Source organism: Ranitomeya variabilis, chromosome 1 (assembly GCF_051348905.1).
Source record: "Ranitomeya variabilis isolate aRanVar5 chromosome 1, aRanVar5.hap1, whole genome shotgun sequence".
In the NCBI taxonomy this organism is placed as follows: Eukaryota; Metazoa; Chordata; class Amphibia; order Anura; family Dendrobatidae; genus Ranitomeya; species Ranitomeya variabilis.
In genome coordinates, this window is record NC_135232.1 from 29,557,790 (window position 1) to 29,582,637 (window position 24,848).

The window sequence follows — 24,848 nt, forward strand, 5'->3', positions numbered from 1 at the left end:
GATAGCAGAATAAAGAAAGGTAACTTATATGGTCAACAAAAACCCTATCAAAATCCACACTGGAAATTCAAGAACCCCCGAACCGTCTAACGGTCCGGGGGGAGAACACCAGCCCCCTAGAGCTTCCAGCAAAGGTCAGGATATAGATTTGGAACAAGCTGGACAAAAATACAAAACCAAAACAAATAGCAAAAAGCAAAAGGCAGACTTAGCTGATATAACTGGAACCAGGATCAGTAGACAAGAGCACAGCAGACTAGCTCTGATAACTACGTTGCCAGGCATTGAACTGAAGGTCCAGGGAGCTTAAATAGCAACACCCCTAACTAACGACCCAGGTGCGGATAAAAGGAATGACAGAAAAACCAGAGTCAAAAAACTAGTAACCACTAGAGGGAGCAAAAAGCAAATTCACAACAGTACCCCCCCCTTAGTGAGGGGTCACCGAACCCTCACCACGACCACCAGGGCGATCAGGATGAGCGGCATGAAAGGCACGAACTAAATCGGCCGCATGAACATCAGAGGCGACCACCCAGGAATTATCTTCCTGACCATAGCCCTTCCACTTGACCAGGTACTGAAGCCTCCGCCTGGAGAGGCGAGAATCCAAGATCTTCTCCACCACGTACTCCAACTCGCCCTCAACCAACACCGGAGCAGGAGGCTCAGCAGAAGGAACTACAGGCACAATGTACCGCCGCAACAAGGACCTATGAAATACATTGTGAATAGCAAACGACACAGGAAGATCCAGACGAAAAGATACAGGATTAAGGATTTCCAATATCTTGTAAGGCCCAATAAAACGAGGTTTAAATTTGGGAGAGGAGACCTTCATAGGAACAAAGCGGGAAGAAAGCCACACCAAATCCCCAACGCGTAGTCGGGGACCCACACCGCGGCGGCAGTTGGCAAAGCGCTGAGCCTTCTCCTGTGACAACTTCAGGTTGTCCACCACATGATTCCAGATCTGCTGCAACCTATCCACCACAGAATCCACCCCAGGACAGTCAGAAGGCTCCACATGACCCGAAGAAAAGCGAGGATGGAAACCAGAGTTGCAGAAAAAAGGCGAAACCAAGGTGGCGGAACTAGCCCGATTATTAAGGGCAAACTCAGCCAACGGCAAGAATGTCACCCAATCGTCCTGATCAGCAGAGACAAAACACCTCAAATAAGCCTCCAAAGTCTGATTGGTTCGCTCCGTCTGTCCATTAGTCTGAGGATGGAAAGCAGACGAAAACGACAAATCAATGCCCATCCTACTGCAAAAGGATCGCCAGAACCTGGAAACGAACTGGGATCCTCTGTCTGACACAATATTCTCAGGGATGCCGTGCAAACGAACCACGTTCTGGAAAAACACAGGAACCAGATCGGAAGAGGAAGGCAGCTTAGGCAAAGGGACCAAATGGACCATCTTGGAGAAGCGATCACATATCACCCAGATAACGGACATGCCCTGAGATAGCGGAAGATCAGAAATGAAATCCATGGAGATATGTGTCCAAGGTCTCTTCGGGACAGGCAAGGGCAAGAGCAAACCGCTGGCACGAGAACAGCAAGGCTTAGCTCGAGCACAAGTCCCACAGGACTGCACAAATGACCGCACATCCCTTGACAAGGAAGGCCACCAAAAGGACCTGGCCACCAGATCTCTGGTGCCAAAAATTCCCGGGTGACCTGCCAACACCGAGGAATGAACCTCGGAAATGACTCTGCTGGTCAACTTATCCGGGACAAACAGTCTGTCAGGTGGACAAGACTCAGGCCTATCAGCCTGAAATCTCTGCAACACACGTCGCAGATCCGGAGAAATAGCTGACAAGATAACTCCATCTTTAAGAATACCAACAGGATCAGCGACTCCAGGAGCATCAGGCACAAAGCTCCTAGAAAGAGCATCGGCCTTCACATTCTTTGAACCTGGTAAATACGAGACAACAAAATCAAAGCGGGAGAAAAACAATGACCAGCGGGCCTGTCTCGGATTAAGGCGTTTAGCAGACTCGAGATACATCAGATTTTTGTGATCAGTCAAGACCACCACACGATGCTTAGCACCCTCGAGCCAATGACGCCACTCCTCAAATGCCCATTTCATGGCCAACAACTCCCGATTGCCCACATCATAATTTCGCTCGGCAGGCGAAAACTTCCTAGAGAAAAAGGCACAAGGTTTCATAACAGAGCAACCAGGGCCTCTCTGCGACAAAACGGCCCCTGCCCCAATCTCCGAAGCATCCACCTCAACCTGAAAGGGAAGTGAGACGTCAGGCTGGCACAAAACAGGCGCCGAAGTAAACCGGCGTTTCAACTCCTGGAAAGCCTCCACGGCAGCAGGAGCCCAGTTAGCTACATCGGAGCCCTTCTTGGTCATATCCGTCAAAGGTTTCACAATGCTAGAAAAATTAGCGATAAAACGACGGTAGAAGTTAGCGAAGCCCAAGAACTTCTGAAGACTCTTAACTGACGAGGGCTGAGTCCAATCAAGAATAGCTCGGACCTTGACTGGGTCCATCTCCACAGCAGAAGGGGAAAAAATGAACCCCAAAAAGGGAACCTTCTGTACACCAAAGAGACACTTTGAGCCCTTGACAAACAAAGAATTTTCACGCAAAATTTTAAAGACCAACCTGACCTGCTCCACATGCGAATCCCAATTATCAGAAAAAACCAAAATATCATCCAGATAAACAATCAAAAATTTATCCAGATACTTCCGGAAAATGTCATGCATAAAGGACTGAAAAACTGAAGGCGCATTGGAGAGCCCAAAAGGCATCACCAAGTACTCAAAATGACCTTCGGGCGTATTGAATGCGGTTTTCCATTCATCACCTTGCTTAATGCGCACAAGGTTGTACGCACCACGAAGGTCTATCTTGGTGAACCACTTGGCCCCCTTAATCCGGGCAAACAAGTCAGACAACAGCGGTAAAGGATACTGAAATTTGACAGTGATCTTATTTAAAAGCCGATAATCAATACAAGGTCTCAAAGATCCGTCCTTTTTTGCCACAAAAAAGAATCCCGCACCAAGAGGGGAAGAAGACGGACGAATATGTCCTTTTTCCAGAGACTCCTTGATATATGAACGCATAGCGGTATGTTCAGGTACCGACAGATTAAACAGTCTTCCCTTAGGAAATTTACTGCCTGGGATCAAATCTATAGCACAGTCACAGTCCCTATGAGGAGGCAGTGCACTGGACTCAGACTCACTGAAGACATCCTGATAATCAGACAAATACTCCGGAACTTCCGAAGGCGTAGAGGAAGCAATAGACACCGGCGGGGAATCACCATGAATACCACGACAGCCCCAACTTGAGACTGACATAGCCTTCCAGTCCAGGACTGGATTATGGGTCTGTAACCATGGCAGCCCTAAAACAACCAAATCATGCATTTTATGTAAAACCAGGAAACGTATCACCTCGCGGTGTTCAGGAGTCATGCACATGGTAACCTGTGTCCAATACTGCGGTTTATTTGCAGCCAATGGCGTAGCATCAATACCCCTAAGAGGAATAGGATTTTCTAATGGTTCAAGAGTAAAACCACAGCGCTTAGCAAATGAGAGATCCATGAGACTCAGGGCAGCACCTGAATCTACAAACGCCATGACAGGATAAGATGACAGTGAGCAAATCAAAGTTACAGACAGAATAAATTTAGGTTGCAAATTACCAACGGTGACAGGACTAACAACCTTAGCTATACGTTTAGAGCATGCTGAGATAACATGTGTAGAATCACCACAGTAGTAGCACAAGCCATTCCGGCGTCTATGAATTTTCCGCTCATTTCTAGTCAGGATTCTATCACATTGCATCAAATCAGGTGTCCGTTCAGACAACACCATGAGGGAATTTGCGGTTTTTCTATCACATTGCATCACATCAGGTGTCTGTTCAGACAACACCATGAGGGAATTTGCGGTTTTTCTATCACATTGCACCGAATTAGGTGTCTGTTCAGACAACACCATGAGGGAATTTGCGGTTTTGCGCTCCCGCAACCGCCGGTCAATTTGAATAGCCAGTGCCATAGTATCATTCAGACCTGCGGGAATGGGAAAACCCACCATAACATTCTTAATGGCTTCAGAAAGGCCATTTCTAAAATTAGCGGCCAGTGCACACTCGTTCCAATGTGTCAGCACGGACCATTTCCGAAATTTTTGGCAATACACTTCAGCCTCGTCCTGCCCCTGAGACATAGCCAGCAAGGCCTTTTCTGCCTGAATCTCAAGATTGGGTTCCTCATAAAGTAAACCGAGCGCCAGAAAAAACGCATCAAGATCAGCCAATGCCGGATCTCCTGGCGCCAGCGAAAAAGCCCAATCCTGAGGGTCGCCCCGTAAGAACGAAACAACAATTTTTACTTGCTGAGCAGAATCTCCTGATGAACAGGGTCTCAGGGACAAAAACAATTTACAATTATTCACGAAATTCCTAAACTTAAACCTGTCTCCGGAAAACAGTTCAGGAATCGGTATTTTAGGTTCTGACCTAGGATTTCTGATAACATAGTCTTGTATGCCCTGCACACGAGTAGCCAGCTGGTCCACACTTGTAATCAAGGTCTGGACATTCATGTCTGCAGCAAGCATAGCCACTCTGAGGTAAAGGGGAAGGAGAGAAAAAAAAAAAACTCAGAATCTTCTTTCTTATAATCCCTCTTCTGCAATGCATTAAACATTTAATACTGGCCTGGCAAACTGTTATGACCCCAATGGCGAGGGTCTCAGAGGAACGTGGAAGTCTGCAGAATACAAAAATCCAGCTCATAGGGCAGTGGTAACTGGGTTGACCATATATCTACTCCTAACGCCAACACTAGAAGTAGCCGGGGATCATTCCTACGTTGATTCTAGATGACACGCGCCAGCCGGAGAATCTAGCTACCCCTAGTAGAGGAAAACAAAGACCTTTCTTGCCTCCAGAGAAGGGGACCCCAAAGCTGGATAGAAGCCCCCCACAAATAATGACGGTGAGGTAAGAGGAAATGACAAACACAGAAATGAACCAGGTTTAGCACAGAGAGGCCCGCTAACTGATAGCAGAATAAAGAAAGGTAACTTATATGGTCAACAAAAACCCTATCAAAATCCACACTGGAAATTCAAGAACCCCCGAACCGTCTAACGGTCCGGGGGGAGAACACCAGCCCCCTAGAGCTTCCAGCAAAGGTCAGGATATAGATTTGGAACAAGCTGGACAAAAATACAAAACCAAAACAAATAGCAAAAAGCAAAAGGCAGACTTAGCTGATATAACTGGAACCAGGATCAGTAGACAAGAGCACAGCAGACTAGCTCTGATAACTACGTTGCCAGGCATTGAACTGAAGGTCCAGGGAGCTTAAATAGCAACACCCCTAACTAACGACCCAGGTGCGGATAAAAGGAATGACAGAAAAACCAGAGTCAAAAAACTAGTAACCACTAGAGGGAGCAAAAAGCAAATTCACAACACTCCCCCTAGTGGAGACTGCAGACAGGATCTTATCATGTATCTCTGTATACAGGGAGCTCCCACTAGTGGTGGATGCAGACAGGATCTTATCATGTATCTCTGTATACAGGGAGCTCCCCCTAGTGGTGGCTGCAGACAGGATCTTATCATGTATCTCTGTATACAGGGAGCTCCCCCTAGTGGTGGCTGCAGACAGGATCTTATCATGTATCCCTGTATACAGGGAGCTCCCCCTAGTGGTGGCTGCAGACAGGATCTTATCATGTATCTGTATACAGGGAGCTCCCCCTAGTGGTGGCTGCAGACAGGATCTTATCATGTATCTCTGTATACAGGGAGCTCCCCCTAGTGGAGACTGCAGACAGGATCTTATCATGTATCTCTGTATACAGGGAGCTCCCCCTAGTGGAGACTGCAGACAGGATCTTATCATGTATCTCTGTATACAGGGAGCTCCCCCTAGTGGTGGCTGCAGACAGGATCTTATCATGTATCTCTGTATACAGGGAGCTCCCCCTAGTGGAGACTGCAGACAGGATCTTATCATGTATCTCTGTATACAGGAAGCTCCCCCTAGTGGTGGCTGCAGACAGGATCTTATCATGTATCTCTGTATACAGGGAGCTCCCCCTAGTGGTGGATGCAGACAGGATCTTATCATGTATCCCTGTATACAGGGAGCTCCCCCTAGTGGTGGCTGCAGACAGGATCTTATCATGTATCTCTGTATACAGGGAGCTCCCCCTAGTGGTGGCTGCAGACAGAATCTTATCATGTATCTCTGTATACAGGGAGCTCCCCCTAGTGGAGACTGCAGACAGGATCTTATCATGTATCTCTGTATACAGGGAGCTCCCCCTAGTGGTGGCTGCAGACATAATCTTATCATGTATCTCTGTATACAGGGAGCTCCCCCTAGTGGAGACTGCAGACAGGATCTTATCATGTATCTCTGTATACAGGGAGCTCCCCCTAGTGGTGGATGCAGACAGGATCTTATCATGTATCTCTGTATACAGGGAGCTCCCCCTAGTGGTGGCTGCAGACAGGATCTTATCATGTATCTCTGTATACAGGGAGCTCCCCCTAGTGGTGGATGCAGACAGGATCTTATCATGTATCTCTGTATACAGGGAGCTCCCCCTAGTGGTGACCGCAGACAGGATCTTATCATGTATCTCTGTATACAGGGAGCTCCCCCTAGTGGTGGCTGCAGACAGGATCTTATGATGTATCTCTACATACAGGGAGCTTCCCCTAGTGGTGTCTGCAGACAGGATCTTATCATGAATCTCTGTATACAGGGAGCTCCCCCTAGTGGTGGCTGCAGACAGGATCTTATGATGTATCTCTATATACAGGGAGCTCCCCCTAGTGGTGGCTGCAGACAGGATCTTATCAGGTATCTCTGTATACAGGGAGCTCCCCCTAGTGGTGGCTGCAGACAGAATCTTATCATGTATCACTATACAGGGAGCTCCCCCTAGTGGAGACTGCAGACAGGATCTTATCATGTATCTCTGTATACAGGGAGCTCCCCCTAGTGGAGACTGCAGACAGGATCTTATCATGTATCTCTGTATACAGGGAGCTCCTCCTAATGGTGGCTGCAGACAGGATCTTATCATGTATCTCTGTATACAGGGAGCTCCCCCTAGTGGTGACTGCAGACAGGATCTTATCATGTATCTCTGTATACAGGGAGCTCCCCCTAGTGGTGGCTGCAGACAGAATCTTATCATGTATCTCTGTATACAGGGAGCTCCCCCTAGTGGTGGATGCAGACAGGATCTTATCATGTATCTCTGTATACAGGGAGCTCCCCCTAGTGGTGGCTGCAGACAGGATCTTATCATGTATCTCTGTATACAGGGAGCTCCCCCTAGTGGTGGATGCAGACAGGATCTTATCATGTATCCCTGTATACAGGGAGCTCCTCCTAATGGTGGCTGCAGACAGGATCTTATCATGTATCTCTGTATACAGGGAGCTCCCCCTAGTGGAGACTGCAGACAGGATCTTATCATGTATCTCTGTATACAGGGAGCTCCCCCTAGTGGTGGATGCAGACAGGATCTTATCATGTATCTCTGTATACAGGGAGCTCCCCCTAGTGGTGGCTGCAGACAGGATCTTATCATGTATCTCTGTATACAGGGAGCTCCCCCTAGTGGTGGCTGCAGACAGGATCTTATCATGTATCCCTGTATACAGGGAGCTCCCCCTAGTGGTGGCTGCAGACAGGATCTTATCATGTATCTCTGTATACAGGGAGCTCCCCCTAGTGGTGGCTGCAGACAGGATCTTATCATGTATCTCTGTATACAGGGAGCTCCCCCTAGTGGAGACTGCAGACAGGATCTTATCATGTATCTCTGTATACAGGGAGCTCCCCCTAGTGGAGACTGCAGACAGGATCTTATCATGTATCTCTGTATACAGGGAGCTCCCCCTAGTGGTGGCTGCAGACAGGATCTTATCATGTATCTCTGTATACAGGGAGCTCCCCCTAGTGGAGACTGCAGACAGGATCTTATCATGTATCTCTGTATACAGGGAGCTCCCCCTAGTGGTGGCTGCAGACAGGATCTTATCATGTATCTCTGTATACAGGGAGCTCCCCCTAGTGGTGGATGCAGACAGGATCTTATCATGTATCCCTGTATACAGGGAGCTCCCCCTAGTGGTGGCTGCAGACAGGATCTTATCATGTATCTCTGTATACAGGGAGCTCCCCCTAGTGGTGGCTGCAGACAGAATCTTATCATGTATCTCTGTATACAGGGAGCTCCCCCTAGTGGAGACTGCAGACAGGATCTTATCATGTATCTCTGTATACAGGGAGCTCCCCCTAGTGGTGGCTGCAGACATAATCTTATCATGTATCTCTGTATACAGGGAGCTCCCCCTAGTGGAGACTGCAGACAGGATCTTATCATGTATCTCTGTATACAGGGAGCTCCCCCTAGTGGTGGATGCAGACAGGATCTTATCATGTATCTCTGTATACAGGGAGCTCCCCCTAGTGGTGGCTGCAGACAGGATCTTATCATGTATCTCTGTATACAGGGAGCTCCCCCTAGTGGTGGATGCAGACAGGATCTTATCATGTATCTCTGTATACAGGGAGCTCCCCCTAGTGGTGACTGCAGACAGGATCTTATCATGTATCTCTGTATACAGGGAGCTCCCCCTAGTGGTGGCTGCAGACAGGATCTTATCATGTATCTCTATATACAGGGAGCTCCCCCTAGTGGTGTCTGCAGACAGGATCTTATCATGAATCTCTGTATACAGGGAGCTCCCCCTAGTGGTGGCTGCAGACAGGATCTTATCAGGTATCCCTGTATACAGGGAGCTCCCCCTAGTGGTGGCTGCAGACAGGATCTTATCAGGTATCTCTGTATACAGGGAGCTCCCCCTAGTGGTGTCTGCAGACAGGATCTTATCATGAATCTCTGTATACAGGGAGCTCCCCCTAGTGGTGGCTGCAGACAGGATCTTATCATGTATCTCTGTATACAGGGAGCTCCCCCTAGTGGTGGCTGCAGACAGAATCTTATCATGTATCTCTGTATACAGGGAGCTCCCCCTAGTGGTGGCTGCAGGCAAAATCTTATCATGTATCTCTGTATACAGGGAGCTCCCCCTAGTGGTGGCTGCAGACAGAATTTTATAATGTATCTCTGTATACAGGGAGCTCCCCCTAGTGGTGACTGCAGACAGGATCTTACCATGTATCTCTGTATACAGGGAGCTCCCCCTAGTGGTGTCTGCAGACAGGATCTTATCACGTATCTCTGTATACAGGGAGCTCCCCCTAGTGGTGACTGCAGACAGAATCTTATCATGTATCTCTGTATACAGGGAGCTCCCCCTAGTGGTGACTGCAGACAGAATCTTATCATGTATCTCGGTATACAGGGAGCTCCCCCTAGTGGTGGCTGCAGGCAAAATCTTATCATGTATCTCGGTATACAGGGAGCTCCCCCTAGTGGTGACTGCAGACAGAATCTTATCATGTATCTCTGTATACAGGGAGCTCCCCCTAGTGGTGACTGCAGACAGAATCTTATCATGTATCTCTGTATACAGGGAGCTCCCCCTAGTGGTGACTGCAGACAGAATCTTATCATGTATCTCTGTATACAGGGAGCTCCCCCTAGTGGTGGCTGCAGGCAAAATCTTATCATGTATCTCTATATACAGGGAGCTCCCCCTAGTGGTGACTGCAGACAGAATCTTATCATGTATCTCTGTATACAGGGAGCTCCCCCTAGTGGTGAGTGCAGACAGAATCTTATCTTGTATCTCTGTATACAGGGAGCTCCCCCTAGTGGTGGCTGCAGACAGAATTTTATAATGTATCTCTGTATACAGGGAGCTCCCCCTAGTGGTGACTGCAGACAGGATCTTACCATGTATCTCTGTATACAGGGAGCTCCCCCTAGTAGTGTCTGCAGACAGGATCTTATCATGTATCTCTGTATACAGGGAGCTCCCCCTAGTGGTGGCTGCAGACAGGATCTTATCACTTATCTCTGTATACAGGGAGCTCCCCCTAGTGGTGGCTGCAGACAGAATCTTATCATGTATCTCTGTATACAGGGAGCTCCCCCTAGTGGTGGCTGCAGGCAAAATCTTATCATGTATCTCTGTATACAGGGAGCTCCCCCCTAGTGGTGACTGCAAACAGAATCTTATCATGTATCTCTGTATACAGGGAGCTCCCCCTAGTGGTGACTGCAGACAGAATCTTATCATGTATCTCTGTATACAGGGAGCTCCCCCTAGTGGTGGCTGCAGGCAAAATCTTATCATGTATCTCTGTATACAGGGAGCTCCCCCTAGTGGTGACTGCAGACAGAATCTTATCATGTATCTCTGTATACAGGGAGCTCCCCCTAGTGGTGGCTGCAGGCAAAATCTTATCATGTATCTCTGTATACAGGGAGCTCCCCCTAGTGGTGGCTGCAGACAGAATCTTATCATGTATCTCTGTATACAGGGAGCTCCCCCTAGTGGTGACTGCAGACAGAATCTTATCATGTATCTCTGTATACAGGGAGCTCCCCCTAGTGGTGACTGCAGACAGAATCTTATCATGTATCTCTGTATACAGGGAGCTCCCCCTAGTGGTGACTGCAGACAGAATCTTATCATGTATCTCTGTATACAGGGAGCTCCCCCTAGTGGTGACTGCAGACAGAATCTTATCATGTATCTCTGTATACAGGGAGCTCCCCCTAGTGGTGGCTGCAGGCAAAATCTTATCATGTATCTCTGTATACAGGGAGCTCCCCCTAGTGGTGACTGCAGACAAAATCTTATCATGTATCTCTGTATACAGGGAGCTCCCCCTAGTGGTGACTGCAGACAGAATTTTATAATGTATCTCTGTATACAGGGAGCTCCCCCTAGTGGTGGCTGCAGACAGGATCTTATCATGTATCTCTGTATACAGGGAGCCCCCCCTAGTGGTGACTGCAGACAGGATCTTATCATGTATCTCTGTGTACAGGGAGCTCCCCCTAGTGGTGGCTGCAGACAGGATCTTATCATGTATCTCTATATACAGGGAGCTCCCCCTAGTGGTGACTGCAGACAGGATCTTACCATGTATCTCTGTATACAGGGAGCTCCCCCTAGTGGTGGCTGCAGACAGGATCTTATCATGTATCTCTGTATACAGGGAGCTCCCCCTAGTGGTGGCTGCAGACAGGATCTTATCATGTGTCTCTGTATACAGGGAGCTCCCCCTAGTGGTGACTGCAGACAGGATCTTATCATGTATCTCTATATACAGGGAGCTCCCCCTAGTGGTGACTGCAGACAGGATCTTACCATGTATCTCTGTATACAGGGAGCTCCCCCTAGTGGTGGCTGCAGACAGGATCTTATCATGTATCTCTGTATACAGGGAGCTCTGTCATGGTTCCCAATGGCAGGGACTCAGGCAAAAACGGACTAGCTCTAGGAATGATGGAATCTCAGATGACCGCGACGCTGAACCTAACACGCAACTAATAGTAGCCAGGGGGTGTGCCTACGATTATCCCTAGACACCTCGCACCAGCCGGAGATCTAGTTACCCCCTAGTAGAGGAATACACAGACCTGGCTTGCCTCCAGGGAAACCCCAAAAGTGATAGTAGCCCCCCACATATAATAACGGTTAGGTAAGAGGAAAACACGTACGCAGTATGAATATAGATTCAGCAAAGAGAGGCCCTCTGACTAGATAGCAGAAAATACAAAAGAGGACTTCGCGGTCACCTCAAAACCCTAAACAGCCATCCTGAAATTACTTTAACTCCGTTATCAACTCATAACACCGGAGTAGTAATTTCAGATCACTAGAGCTTCCAGCAGCAAGAGAAATATAAATGCATGCTGGACAAACAAACACAAAAAATGCCAAAGATCCAACTTAGCTGAATTGCAGACTTGGAGCAGGTAGCAAGCAACAGAAGTGCTCTGGTAACATTGATTGCCGGCACTAGAATGACTGAGAAGCCAGACTAAATAGGAAACTCCCAGTTTCCTGATGGGAACAGGTGCAAGACAAAAGTCAGCCAGTACCACCAGTAACCACCAGAGGGAGCCCAAAAACAGAATTCACAACAGTACCCCCCCCTTAAGGAGGGGGCACCGAACCCTCATGAGAACCACCAGGGCGATCTGGATGCGCCCTATGAAAGGCGCGAACCAAATCAGAGGCATGAACATCGGAGGCAGTCACCCAAGAATTATCCTCCTGACCGTATCCCTTCCATTTAACCAAATATTGAAGTCTCCGTCTGGAAACGCGAGAGTCCAAAATCTTCTCCACAACATACTCCAATTCACCCTCCACCAGCACAGGAGCAGGAGGCTCAACAGAAGGAACAACCGGTACCTCGTACCTCCGCAACAACGACCGATGGAAGACATTATGAATGGTGAAAGATGCTGGTAGGTCCAAACGAAAAGATACAGGATTAAGAATCTCCAAAATCTTATAAGGACCTATGAACCGAGGTTTAAACTTAGGAGAAGAGACCTTCATAGGGACAAAACGAGAAGATAACCACACCAAGTCCCCAACGCGGAGATGATGACCCACACGACGATGACGATTAGCAAACTGCTGAGTCTTCTCCTGAGACAACTTCAAATTGTCCACCACATGACTCCAAATCCGGTGCAGTCTATCCACCACCGTGTCCACTCCAGGGCAATCCGAAGATTCCACCTGGCCAGATGAAAAACGAGGGTGAAACCCTGAATTGCAAAAGAAAGGAGAAACCAGAGTGGCAGAACTGGCCCGATTATTGAGGGCAAACTCTGCCAATGGCAAAACGGCGACCCAATCATCCTGATCAGCAGACACAAAACACCTCAAATAAGTCTCCAAGGTCTGATTAGTTCGCTCCGTCTGGCCATTAGTCTGAGGATGGAATGCAGACGAAAAAGACAAATCAATGCCCATCCTGGCACAGAACGCTCGCCAGAACCTAGACACAAATTGAGACCCCCTGTCAGAAACGATGTTTTCCGGGATACCATGTAAACGAACCACATTCTGAAAAAATAAAGGAACCAACTCAGATGAAGAAGGCAATTTGGGCAAGGGTACCAAATGAACCATCTTAGAAAAATGGTCACACACCATCCAAATGACGGACATTTTCTGAGAAACCGGGAGGTCCGAGATAAAGTCCATAGAGATGTGCGTCCACGGCCTCTTCGGAATAGGCAAGGACAACAACAATCCACTAGCCCGAGAACAGCAAGGCTTGGCCCGAGCACAAACATCACAAGACTGTACAAAGGCACGCACATCCCGAGACAGGGAAGGCCACCAGAAGGACCTGGCCACCAAATCTCTGGTACCAAAAATTCCAGGGTGACCTGCCAACACAGAAGAATGAACCTCCGAGATGACTCTACTGGTCCATTCATCTGGAACAAACAGTCTCCCAGGCGGACAACGATCAGGCCTATCAGTCTGAAACTCCTGCAAAGCACGTCGCAAGTCTGGGGAGACAGCAGACAAAATCACCCCATCCTTAAGGATACCCGTAGGCTCAGAATCACCAGAGGAGTCAGGCTCAAAACTCCTAGAAAGGGCATCTGCCTTCACATTTTTTGAACCCGGCAAGTATGAAACCACAAAATTAAACCGGGAGAAAAACAACGACCAGCGCGCCTGTCTAGGATTCAGACGCCTGGCAGACTCAAGGTAAATCAGATTCTTGTGATCAGTCAAGACCACCACCTGATGTCTAGCACCCTCAAGCCAATGACGCCACTCCTCAAATGCCCACTTCATAGCCAAGAGCTCCCGATTACCGACATCATAATTTCGCTCGGCGGGCGAAAACTTTCGAGAGAAGAATGCACATGGTCTCATCACTGAGCAATCGGGACTTCTCTGCGACAAAACCGCCCCCGCTCCAATCTCGGAAGCATCAACCTCGACCTGAAAAGGGAGCGAAACATCAGGCTGGCGCAACACAGGGGCGGAAGAAAAGCGGCGCTTAAGCTCCCGAAAGGCCTCCACAGCCGCAGAGGACCAATTGGCAACATCAGCACCCTTCTTAGTCAAATCAGTCAGAGGTTTAGCAACACTTGAAAACCCAGTTATAAATCGACGATAGAAATTAGCAAAGCCCAAGAACTTCTGAAGACTCTTCAGGGAAGTAGGCTGCGTCCAATCACAAATAGCCCGAACCTTGACAGGATCCATCTCAACAGAAGAAGGGGAAAAAATATGCCCCAAAAAGGAGATCTTCTGAACCCCAAAAATACACTTTGAACCCTTTACAAACAAAGAATTGGCCCGCAAAACCTGAAAAACCTTCCTAACCTGTTGAACATGCAACTCCCAGTCATCCGAAAAAATCAAAATATCATCCAAATACACAATCATAAATTTATCCAGGTATTTACGGAAAATATTGTGCATAAAGGACTGAAAGACTGAAGGAGCATTAGAAAGACCAAAAGGCATTACCAAATACTCAAAATGGCCCTCGGGCGTATTAAATGCAGTTTTCCACTCATCTCCCTGCTTAATCTGCACCAAATTATACGCACCCCGAAGATCAATCTTAGAGAACCACTTTGCCCCTTTAATACGAGCAAATAAATCAGTCAATAGTGGCAAAGGATACTGGTATTTGACTGTAATCTTATTCAACAGGCGATAATCAATACAGGGCCTCAGGGAGCCATCTTTTTTACCCACGAAAAAAAAACCTGCTCCTAAAGGGGATGAGGATGGACGGATATGTCCCTTTTCCAAGGACTCCTTAATATACTCCCGCATAGCAGCATGCTCAGGCACAGACAGATTAAACAAACGACCCTTGGGAAACTTGCTGCCCGGAATCAAGTCTATAGCACAATCGCAATCCCTGTGAGGGGGGAGAGAACTAAGTTTGGGCTCCTCAAAAACATCACAATAGTCAGACAAAAATGCCGGAATTTCAGAGGGAGTAGATGAAGCAATGGAAACCAAAGGTACTTCCCCATGAGCCCCCTGACATCCCCAGCTTAACACAGACATTGTTTTCCAGTCAAGGACTGGATTATGAGTTTGCAACCATGGCAATCCAAGCACTAAGACATCATGCAAGTTATACAACACAAGGAAGCGAATCACCTCCCGATGGTCAGGAGTCATACACATAGTCACTTGTGTCCAGTATTGTGGTTTATTCCTAGCCAATGGTGTGGAGTCGATACCCTTCAGAGGGATAGGAACTTCCAAAGGCTCTAGGCTAAACCCACAGCGTCTGGCAAAGGACAAATCCATAAGACTCAAGGAAGCGCCAGAATCCACATAGGCATCCACGGTAATAGATGATAATGAACAGATCAAAGTTACAGACAAAATAAACTTAGACTGTAAAGTGCCAATTGCAAAAGACTTATCAACCTTTTTTGTGCGTTTAGAGCATGCTGATATAACATGAGCAGAATCACCACAGTAGAAGCACAACCCATTTTTACGCCTATAATTCTGCCGTTCACTTCTGGACAGAATTCTATCACATTGCATAATCTCCGGTGCCTGCTCAGAAGACACCGCCAAATGGTGCACAGGTTTGCGCTCCCGTAAACGCCGATCAATCTGAATAGCCATAGTCATGGATTCATTCAGACCTGTGGGCGTAGGAAACCCCACCATGACATCTTTAACGGTGTCAGAGAGACCTTCTCTGAAATTCGCCGCCAGGGCGCACTCATTCCACTGAGTAAGCACAGACCATTTTCGAAATTTTTGACAATATATTTCAGCTTCATCATGCCCTTGAGAGAGGGCTATCAAGGCCTTTTCAGCCTGAATCTCCAAATTAGGTTCCTCATAGAGCAACCCCAGTGCCAGAAAAAACGCATCCACATTGAGCAGCGCAGGATCCCCTGGTGCCAATGCAAATGCCCAATTCTGGGGGTCACCCCGCAACAAGGAAATCACAATTTTAACCTGCTGAGCGGAGTCTCCAGCGGAGCGAGATCTCAGAGAAAGATACAATTTACAATTGTGCTTAAAATTCAAAAAACGAGATCTATCTCCAGAAAAGAACTCAGGTATAGGAATCTTGGGTTCTGACATAGGAGCATGTATAACATAGTCTTGGATATTTTGAACCTTAGAAGCAAGAGCACTCAGGCCTGTAGCTAAACTCTGGATATCCATTTCTCAACAGCTGAGATCTGAGCCATTCAGGGGTTAAGAGGAGAGAAAAAAGCAGCAGATTGCAATTCTGGCTAGACAGAACTTCTGAGTAAAAAAAAAAAAAAAAAAAAAAGTGTCAGAAACTTCTTCTTTTCTCTCTTTCTTCAGCCAATACCTTTAATACATTTGCGGCCGGCAATACTGTCATGGTTCCCAATGGCAGGGACTCAGGCAAAAACAGACTAGCTCTAGGAAGGATGGTATCTCAGATGACCGCGACGCTGAACCTAACACGCAACTAATAGTAGCCAGGGGGTGTGCCTACGATTATCCCTAGACACCTCGCACCAGCCGGAGATCTAGTTACCCCCTAGTAGAGGAATACACAGACCTGGCTTGCCTCCAGGGAAACCCCAAAAGTGATAGTAGCCCCCCACATATAATAACGGTTAGGTAAGAGGAAAACACGTACGCAGTATGAATATAGATTCAGCAAAGAGAGGCCCTCTGACTAGATAGCAGAAAATACAAAAGAGGACTTCGCGGTCACCTCAAAACCCTAAACAGCCATCCTGAAATTACTTTAACTCCGTTATCAACTCATAACACCGGAGTAGTAATTTCAGATCACTAGAGCTTCCAGCAGCAAGAGAAATATAAATGCATGCTGGACAAACAAACACAAAAAATGCCAAAGATCCAACTTAGCTGAATTGCAGACTTGGAGCAGGTAGCAAGCAACAGAAGTGCTCTGGTAACATTGATTGCCGGCACTAGAATGACTGAGAAGCCAGACTAAATAGGAAACTCCCAGTTTCCTGATGGGAACAGGTGCAAGACAAAAGTCAGCCAGTACCACCAGTAACCACCAGAGGGAGCCCAAAAACAGAATTCACAACAGAGCTCCCCCTAGTGGTGGCTGCAGACAGGATCTTATCATGTGTCTCTGTATATAGGGAGCTCCCCCTAGTGGTGACTGCAGACAGGATCTTATCATGTGTCTCTGTATACAGGGAGCTCCCCCTAGTGGTGACTGCAGACAGGATCTTATCATGTATCTCTGTATACAGGGAGCTCCCCCTAGTGGTGGCTGCAGACAGGATCTTATCACGTATCTCTGTATACAGGGAGCTCCCCCTAGTGGTGGCTGCAGACAGGATCTTATCACGTATCTCTGTATACAGGGAGCTCCCCCTAGTGGTGGCTGCAGACAGGATCTTATCATGTATCTCTGTATACAGGGAGCTCCCCCTAGTGGTGGCTGCAGACAGGATCTTATCATGTGTCTCTGTATACATGGAGCTCCCCCTAGTGGTGACTGCAGACAGGATCTTATCATGTGTCTCTGTATACAGGGAGCTCCCCCTAGTGGTGACTGCAGACAGGATCTTATCATGTATCTCTGTATACAGGGAGCTCCCCCTAGTGGTGGCTGCAGACAGGATCTTATCATGTATCTCTGTATACAGGGAGCTCCCCCTAGTGGTGGCTGCAGACAGGATCTTATCACGTATCTCTGTATACAGGGAGCTCCCCCTAGTGGTGGCTGCAGACAGGATCTTATCATGTGTCTCTGTATACAGGGAGCTCCCCCTAGTGGTGACTGCAGACAGGATCTTATCATGTGTCTCTGTATACAGGGAGCTCCCCCTAGTGGTGGCTGCAGACAGGATCTTATCATGTATCTGTGTATACAGGGAGCTCCCCCTAGTGGTGGCTGCAGACAGGATCTTATCATGTATCTCTGTATACAGGGAGCTCCCCCTAGTGGTGGCTGCAGACAGGATCTTATCATGTATCTCTGTATACAGGGAGCTCCCCCTAGTGGTGGCTGCATACAGGATCTTACCATGTATCTCTGTATACAGGGAGCTCCCCCTAGTGGTGGCTGCAGACAGGATCTTATCATGTATCTCTGTATACAGGGAGCTCCCCCTAGTGGTGGCTGCAGACAGGATCTTATCATGTATCTCTGTATACAGGGAGCTCCCCCTAGTGGTGGCTGCAGACAGGATCTTATCATGTATCTCTGTATACAGGGAGCACCCCCTAGTGGTGGCTGCAGACAGGATCTTATCATGTATCTCTGTATACAGGGAGCTCCCTCTAGTGGTGGCTGCAGACAGAATCTTATCATGTATCTCTGTATACAGGGAGCTCCCCCTAGTGGTGGCTGCAGACAGGAACTTATCATGTATCTCTGTATACAGGGAGCTCCCCCTAGTGGTGACTGCAGACAGGATCTTATCATGTATCTCTGTATACAGGGAGCTCCCCCTAGTGGTGGCTGCAGACAGAATCTTATCGTGTATCTCTGTATACAGGGAGCTCCCCCTAGTGGTGGCTGCAGACAGGATGTCATCATGTTTCTCTGTATTATTTACCGTATATTTAAAGGCTTTATTTGGGGGTCGGACACTGACTTACAGGGTAGTTACTTAGTGGTAGAGCATGCTCACGTACCCTCCAATTCTCACGTTCCCTCAAATGCTCATGTACCCTCCAATATACACATACCCTCCAATAGCCCCAGCTATAACATCACCGCGTCCTCACTACCTGCCACCTACATCCACTCTCTGGTGTAACTCGGCTTTTGTCTCCTCGTCCTCCCTCATATCCTCAGCGATGCAGTTGACATCGTTCTGCCACTGAGACACGAACTCCTGCTTGTGGTCCGGCCGCCCCAGGAAATCCTTATATCTGTTCCTGTACAGAAACATTACAGTGATGAGACAGAGGTGGTAGTACACGAGGATAATGGGCATTGTACTACCCAGGGCGGCACTAATCTTCTGTATTAGGATGTCTTATTAGAGCCATGATGGGGGGAATTCAATAGCCCCAAACATTGGGAAGCAGCTGGAGCTTATGGACCCCTCAGTCCTGAGCAATTAGGGGGGCACTTACTTTAGAGAGAACTTAATTCATTGTGATTTTTGGGTGTAAAAACCAACCCGTACCGGATATCATAGAGGTGATGGATCATTTCGAGCCGCTCGTGTCTCAGACTCCGCAGTCCGACCTTCATGTGGCTCTTGTAGGTGTTTTCTATGGTCTCCCAGTACGGCACCAGGTATTCGGGAACCTCCTGTGCACCAGAAACCAGCAACGGGAGTTAGATTTTATAACATTTTATATTAATGTATTATTATGTTACACTGTGCACTGCATTATATTTACTACATTTTACACTGTTCCATATTCATTTATTACGTTACATTTTACACTCCAGGTCCCTTATAAACTTGCCATAAATATGTAATTATTATCCGGTGTAAATGCCGCTGTTCTCCCGAATGCGGCAATGTTTTTCTTTTGCTCCTGCGCCTCTCCGTTCCTCAGATATGGCCTCTTTTTCCATGTCAACTCTTGTTAGTCAACTGGGCGTAGTCCACCCGCAAAGAAGCGTTTAAGAACACACCCACTTAGCTAAACTCCTCCCCCGTCCTTAGATTTATATGCACAGTGACAATGGGATCATATCTCAGGACTGGAGAGGGGCAGGAACAAAAGAAAAACATCGCCGGATTCAGGAGAACAGCAGCATTTACACCAGGTGAGAAAAATACGTATTTATGGCAAGCAACAGGTCCCCTTTAAATAGCTGATTTTCTGAGACATGTCAAGTGCCTAGATGTGCCCTGACTGCCCACACTTACGTACCTGTGGAAGAGGCTCGTCCACATACACCCACTCCAGTGACCCTGGCACTATAGGAGGAGGACCTTCAGATGGTGGAGGAGTGGGCGGCTCTGGTGTAGCTGGAGCAGATTTTGTCTTTTTGCCCGGAGATCGACCTCTCGGAGATCCTTATGGATGTAGAATAAAAAGTCAATACTGAAGACAGAGTGATTCATAGCTCCGGCATCGCCCAGAACGGAACAGCCCATCTCAGTTCTATGTGTAGCAGCCCCTGCCGGGTGCTGCAGATCAGCTCCTATTCTAGAGAAGGGCATCTGTTCTGCAGCACTACTCTCTCAGTTCTATGTGTAGCAGCCCCTGCCGGGTGCTGCAGATCAGCTCCTATTCTAGAGAAGGGCATCTGTTCTGCAGCACTACTCTCTCAGTTCTATGTGTAGCAGCCCCTGCCAGGTGCTGCAGATCAGCTCCTATTCTAGAGAAGGGTATCTGTTCTGCAGCACTACTCTCTCAGTTCTATATGTAGCAGCCCCTGCCGGGTGCTGCAGATCAGCTCCTATTCTAGAGAAGGCCACCTGTTCTGCAGCACTACTCTCTCAGTTCTATGTGTAGCAGCCCCTGCCGGGTGCTGCAGATCAGCTCCTATTCTAGAGAAGGGTATCTGTTCTGCAGCACTACTCTCTCAGTTCTATATGTAGCAGCCCCTGGCGGGTGCTGCAGATCAGCTCCTATTCTAGAGAAGGCCACCTGTTCTGCAGCACTACTCTCTCAGTTCTATGTGTAGCAGCCCCTGCCGGGTGCTGCTGATCAGCTCCTATTCTAGAGAAGGCCACCTGTTCTGCAGCACTACTCTCTCAGTTCTATGTGTAGCAGCCCCTGCCGGGTGCTGCAGATCAGCTCCTATTCTAGAGAAGGGTATCTGTTCTGCAGCACTACTCTCTCAGTTCTATGTGTAGCAGCCCCTGCCGGGTGCTGCAGATCAGCTCCTATTCTAGAGAAGGGTATCTGTTCTGCAGCACTACTCTCTCAGTTCTATGTGTAGCAGCCCCTGCCGGGTGCTGCAGATCAGCTCCTATTCTAGAGAAGGGCATCTGTTCTGCAGTACTACTCTCTCAGTTCTATGTGTAGCAGCCCCTGCCGGGTGCTGCGGATCAGCTCCTATTCTAGAGAAGGGCATCTGTTCTGCAGCACTACTCTCTCAGTTCTATGTGTAGCAGCCCCTGCCGGGTGCTGCAGATCAGCTCCTATTCTAGAGAAGGCCATCTGTTCTGCAGCACTACTCTCTCAGTTCTATGTGTAGCAGCCCCTGCCGGGTGCTGCAGATCAGCTCCTATTCTAGAGAAGGCCATCTGTTCTGCAGCACTACTCTCTCAGTTCTATGTGTAGCAGCCCCTGCCGGGTGCTGCAGATCAGCTCCTATTCTAGAGAAGGGTATCTGTTCTGCAGCACTACTCTCTCAGTTCTATATGTAGCAGCCCCTGCCGGGTGCTGCAGATCAGCTCCTATTCTAGAGAAGGCCATCTGTTCTGCAGCACTTGGCAGCGGATGCTACTCTCTTATCCGTCAGATCTGAGATTAATGACCCAAGAACCCATTTAAAGGACTTCTGTGCTCATAAAGATCTTTCATTACCTGATTTCAGAGATTTTGGTGCAGAGTCTTTGCCTCGAGGACTGTCATTTTTGTCTTTCTTTTCCACAGAATTATCTACGAGGATAAAATAAGAGCAAAATCCACTACAAGTTACATGTCCGTATTCACCCACTGGAGTTTATAACCTAATAATACTGGTGGGAGAGTGCTACTTTATTATATCTCAGGAGCATTAGACTCCACCAATGTCTTAAAGTGAATCCTTGCATTTTATCATCATCATGCCTTTTTATTTGCTCATTTATCCTGTGTTGATTACTTTGCCACTTTATCTTTATACTGAGAGAAGCTGTGATTTTCTGATACTTCGAATTCCCCGCTCAGAGAATTAGATATAATCCTGGTAGCCACCACCAGGGGGAGCTCACTGCACACAATTTATACAGCACAGTATGCAGTGAGCTCCTGAGCTCCCTCTAGTGGTGGCAGAATTATATAATTTACTGCTAAATTTGAGCTTTTTATCAGTAAAAAAAAAAAATGAACACTATAAAAATATATTTGGCAGCTAATAAGGGGGCATGCGGAAGGTGCTGTCCAGTATATATGTTTTTAATTATGCAAAAAACTAAAATAAAATATAAAAAATATAAAATAAAAAAATTTATTATATATGTATCTATAGGAGCCCCAGTTACAGGGAAAAACGCCACTGGGAGTTAAGTCATTGCCCTGCCCTGCAGACTCCCATCGATCATATGATCGCCAGGTCCTACAGAGGTATCGATATGGTGGATGCTTCTACTCAGTACATAGCGCTCATGTAGCCAGGATAAGAAAGGACAGAAGCTGTAATAAACCGCTGCTGCCTTCTCCCCAGTGTCCGCCGCTGAGTCTGACTGACGAACCTCCTTCACGCAGGAGCTTTGAACCCGGGAATTTACACCGGCGCAGAATAAACCCCTTCCAGACTAGGGATTTTTTACTTTCAAGTGCTATGAAATGGCGTCTGCAATTTTGCCATTTAATTTTTTTGGGTTTTGCTTTTTAAGGTGCTCATTGTTCCTAGGTATGGAGCGCAGTGAATATTCATTTCTCTTTGGCAGCGGCACACGTGATAGCCCGGCCACTGCTGGCATCAGAACAAGACACTGCGAAAGAGCGCAGGGGCGGTAAGTAGGATGGATTATTATTTTTTAGTGTTTTTCTGATGAGGAGCCATGTGTATCAGGCAGGATATGGATGAGGAGGCATGTATACCAGGATAGGGATGAGGAGCCATGCATTCCAGGATAGGGATGAGGAGCCATGCAGACCAGGATAGGGATGAGGAGCCATGCATTCCAGGATAGGGATGAGGAGCCATGCAGACCAGGATAGGGATGAGGAGCCATGCACAACAGGATAGGGATGAGGAGCCATGCATACCAGGATAGGGATGAGGAGCCATGCAGACCAGGATAGGGATGAGGAGCCATGCAGACCAGGATAGGGATGAGGAGTCATGTATGCAAGTATAGAGATGAGGAGCCATGCATACGAGGATAGGGATGAGGAGCCATGCATACCAGGACAGGGATGAGGAGCCATGCATACCAGGATAGGGATGAAGAGCCATGCATACCAGGATAGGGATGAGGAGCCATGCATACCAGGATAGGGATGAGGAGCCATGCATACCAGGACATGGATGAGGAGACATGAATACCAGGATAGGGATGAGGAGCCATGTATACCAGGATAGAGATGAGGAGCCATGCATACCAGGATAGGGGTGAGGAGCCATGCATACCATGATAGGGATGAGGAGCCATGCATACCAGGATAGGGATGAGGAGCCATGCATACCAGGATAGGGATGAGGAGCCATGCATACCAGGACAGGGATGAGGAGACATACATACCAGGATAGGGATGAGGAGCCATGCATACCAGGATAGGGATGAGGAGCCATGCATACCAGGATAGGGATGAGGAGCCATGCATACCAGGATAGGGATGAGGAGCCATGTATACCAGGATAGGGATGAGGGCCGTGCATACCAGGATAGGGATGAGGAGACATACATACCAGGACAGGGATGAGGAGACATACATACCAGGATAGGGATGAGGAGCCATGTATACCAGGATAGAGATGAGGAGCCATGCATACCAGGATAGGGATGAGGAGCCATGTACACCAGGATAGAGATGAGGAGCCATGTACACCAGGACAGGGATGAGGAGACATACATACCAGGATAGAGATGAGGAGCCATGCATACCAGGATAGGGATGAGGAGCCATGCATACCAGGACAGGGATGAGGAGACATAGATACCAGGATAGGGATGAGGAGCCATGCATACCAGGACAGGGATGAGGAGCCATGCATACCAGGATAGGGATGAGGAGACATACATACCAGGATAGGGATGAGGAGCCATGTATACCAGGATAGGGATGAGGAGCCATGCATACCAGGATAGGGATGAGGAGACATACATACCAGGATAGAGATGAGGAGCCATGCATACCAGGATAGGGATGAGGAGCCATGCATACCAGGACAGGGATGAGGAGACATACATACCAGGATAGGGATGAGGAGCCATGTATACCAGGATAGAGATGAGGAGCCATGCATACCAGGATAGGGATGAGGAGCCATGCATACCAGGACAGGGATGAGGAGACATACATACCAGGATAGGGATGAGGAGCCAGGTATACCAGGATAGAGATGAGGAGCCATGCATACCAGGACAGGGATGAGGAGACATAGATACCAGGATAGGGATGAGGAGACATACATACCAGGATAGAGATGAGGAGCCATGTATACCAGGATAGGGATGAGGAGACATGCATACCAGGACAGGGATGAGGAGCCATGCATACCAGGATAGGGATGAGGAGACATACATACCAGGATAGGGATGAGGAGCCATGTATACCAGGATAGGGATGAGGAGACATGCATACCAGGACAGGGATGAGGAGCCATGCATACCAGGATAGGGATGAGGAGACATACATACCAGGATAGAGATGAGGAGCCATGCATACCAGGATAGGGATGAGGAGCCATGCATACCAGGATAGGGATGAGGAGCCATGCATACCAGGACAAGGATGAGGAGACATACATACCAGGATAGGGATGAGGAGCCATGTATACCAGGATAGAGATGAGGAGCCATGCATACCAGGATAGAGATGAGGAGACCATGCATACCAGGACAGGGATGAGGAGACATAGATACCAGGATAGGGATGAGGAGACATACATACCAGGATAGGGATGAGGAGCCATGTATACCAGGATAGGGATGAGGAGACATGCATACCAGGACAGGGATGAGGAGCCATGCATACCAGGATAGGGATGAGGAGACATACATACCAGGATAGAGATGAGGAGCCATGCATACCAGGATAGGGATGAGGAGCCATGCATACCAGGATAGGGATGAGGAG

At 48.0% G+C, this 24,848-nt stretch overlaps 1 protein-coding gene across 1 annotated transcript in view; it reads right to left on the reverse strand.

The window, feature by feature from the left end:
* SPEF2 (sperm flagellar 2) overlaps positions 1-24,848 on the reverse strand; it is a 126,922-nt gene that overhangs the window by 29,700 nt on the left and 72,374 nt on the right. Inside the window, exons 20-23 of the mRNA XM_077281690.1 lie at positions 21,426-21,500; positions 19,818-19,963; positions 19,115-19,242; positions 18,722-18,860 (exon numbers count right to left, since the gene is read on the reverse strand). Coding sequence (XP_077137805.1) covers positions 18,722-18,860; positions 19,115-19,242; positions 19,818-19,963; positions 21,426-21,500 — 488 coding nt within the window. The remainder of the gene's footprint in view (positions 1-18,721; positions 18,861-19,114; positions 19,243-19,817; positions 19,964-21,425; positions 21,501-24,848) is intronic.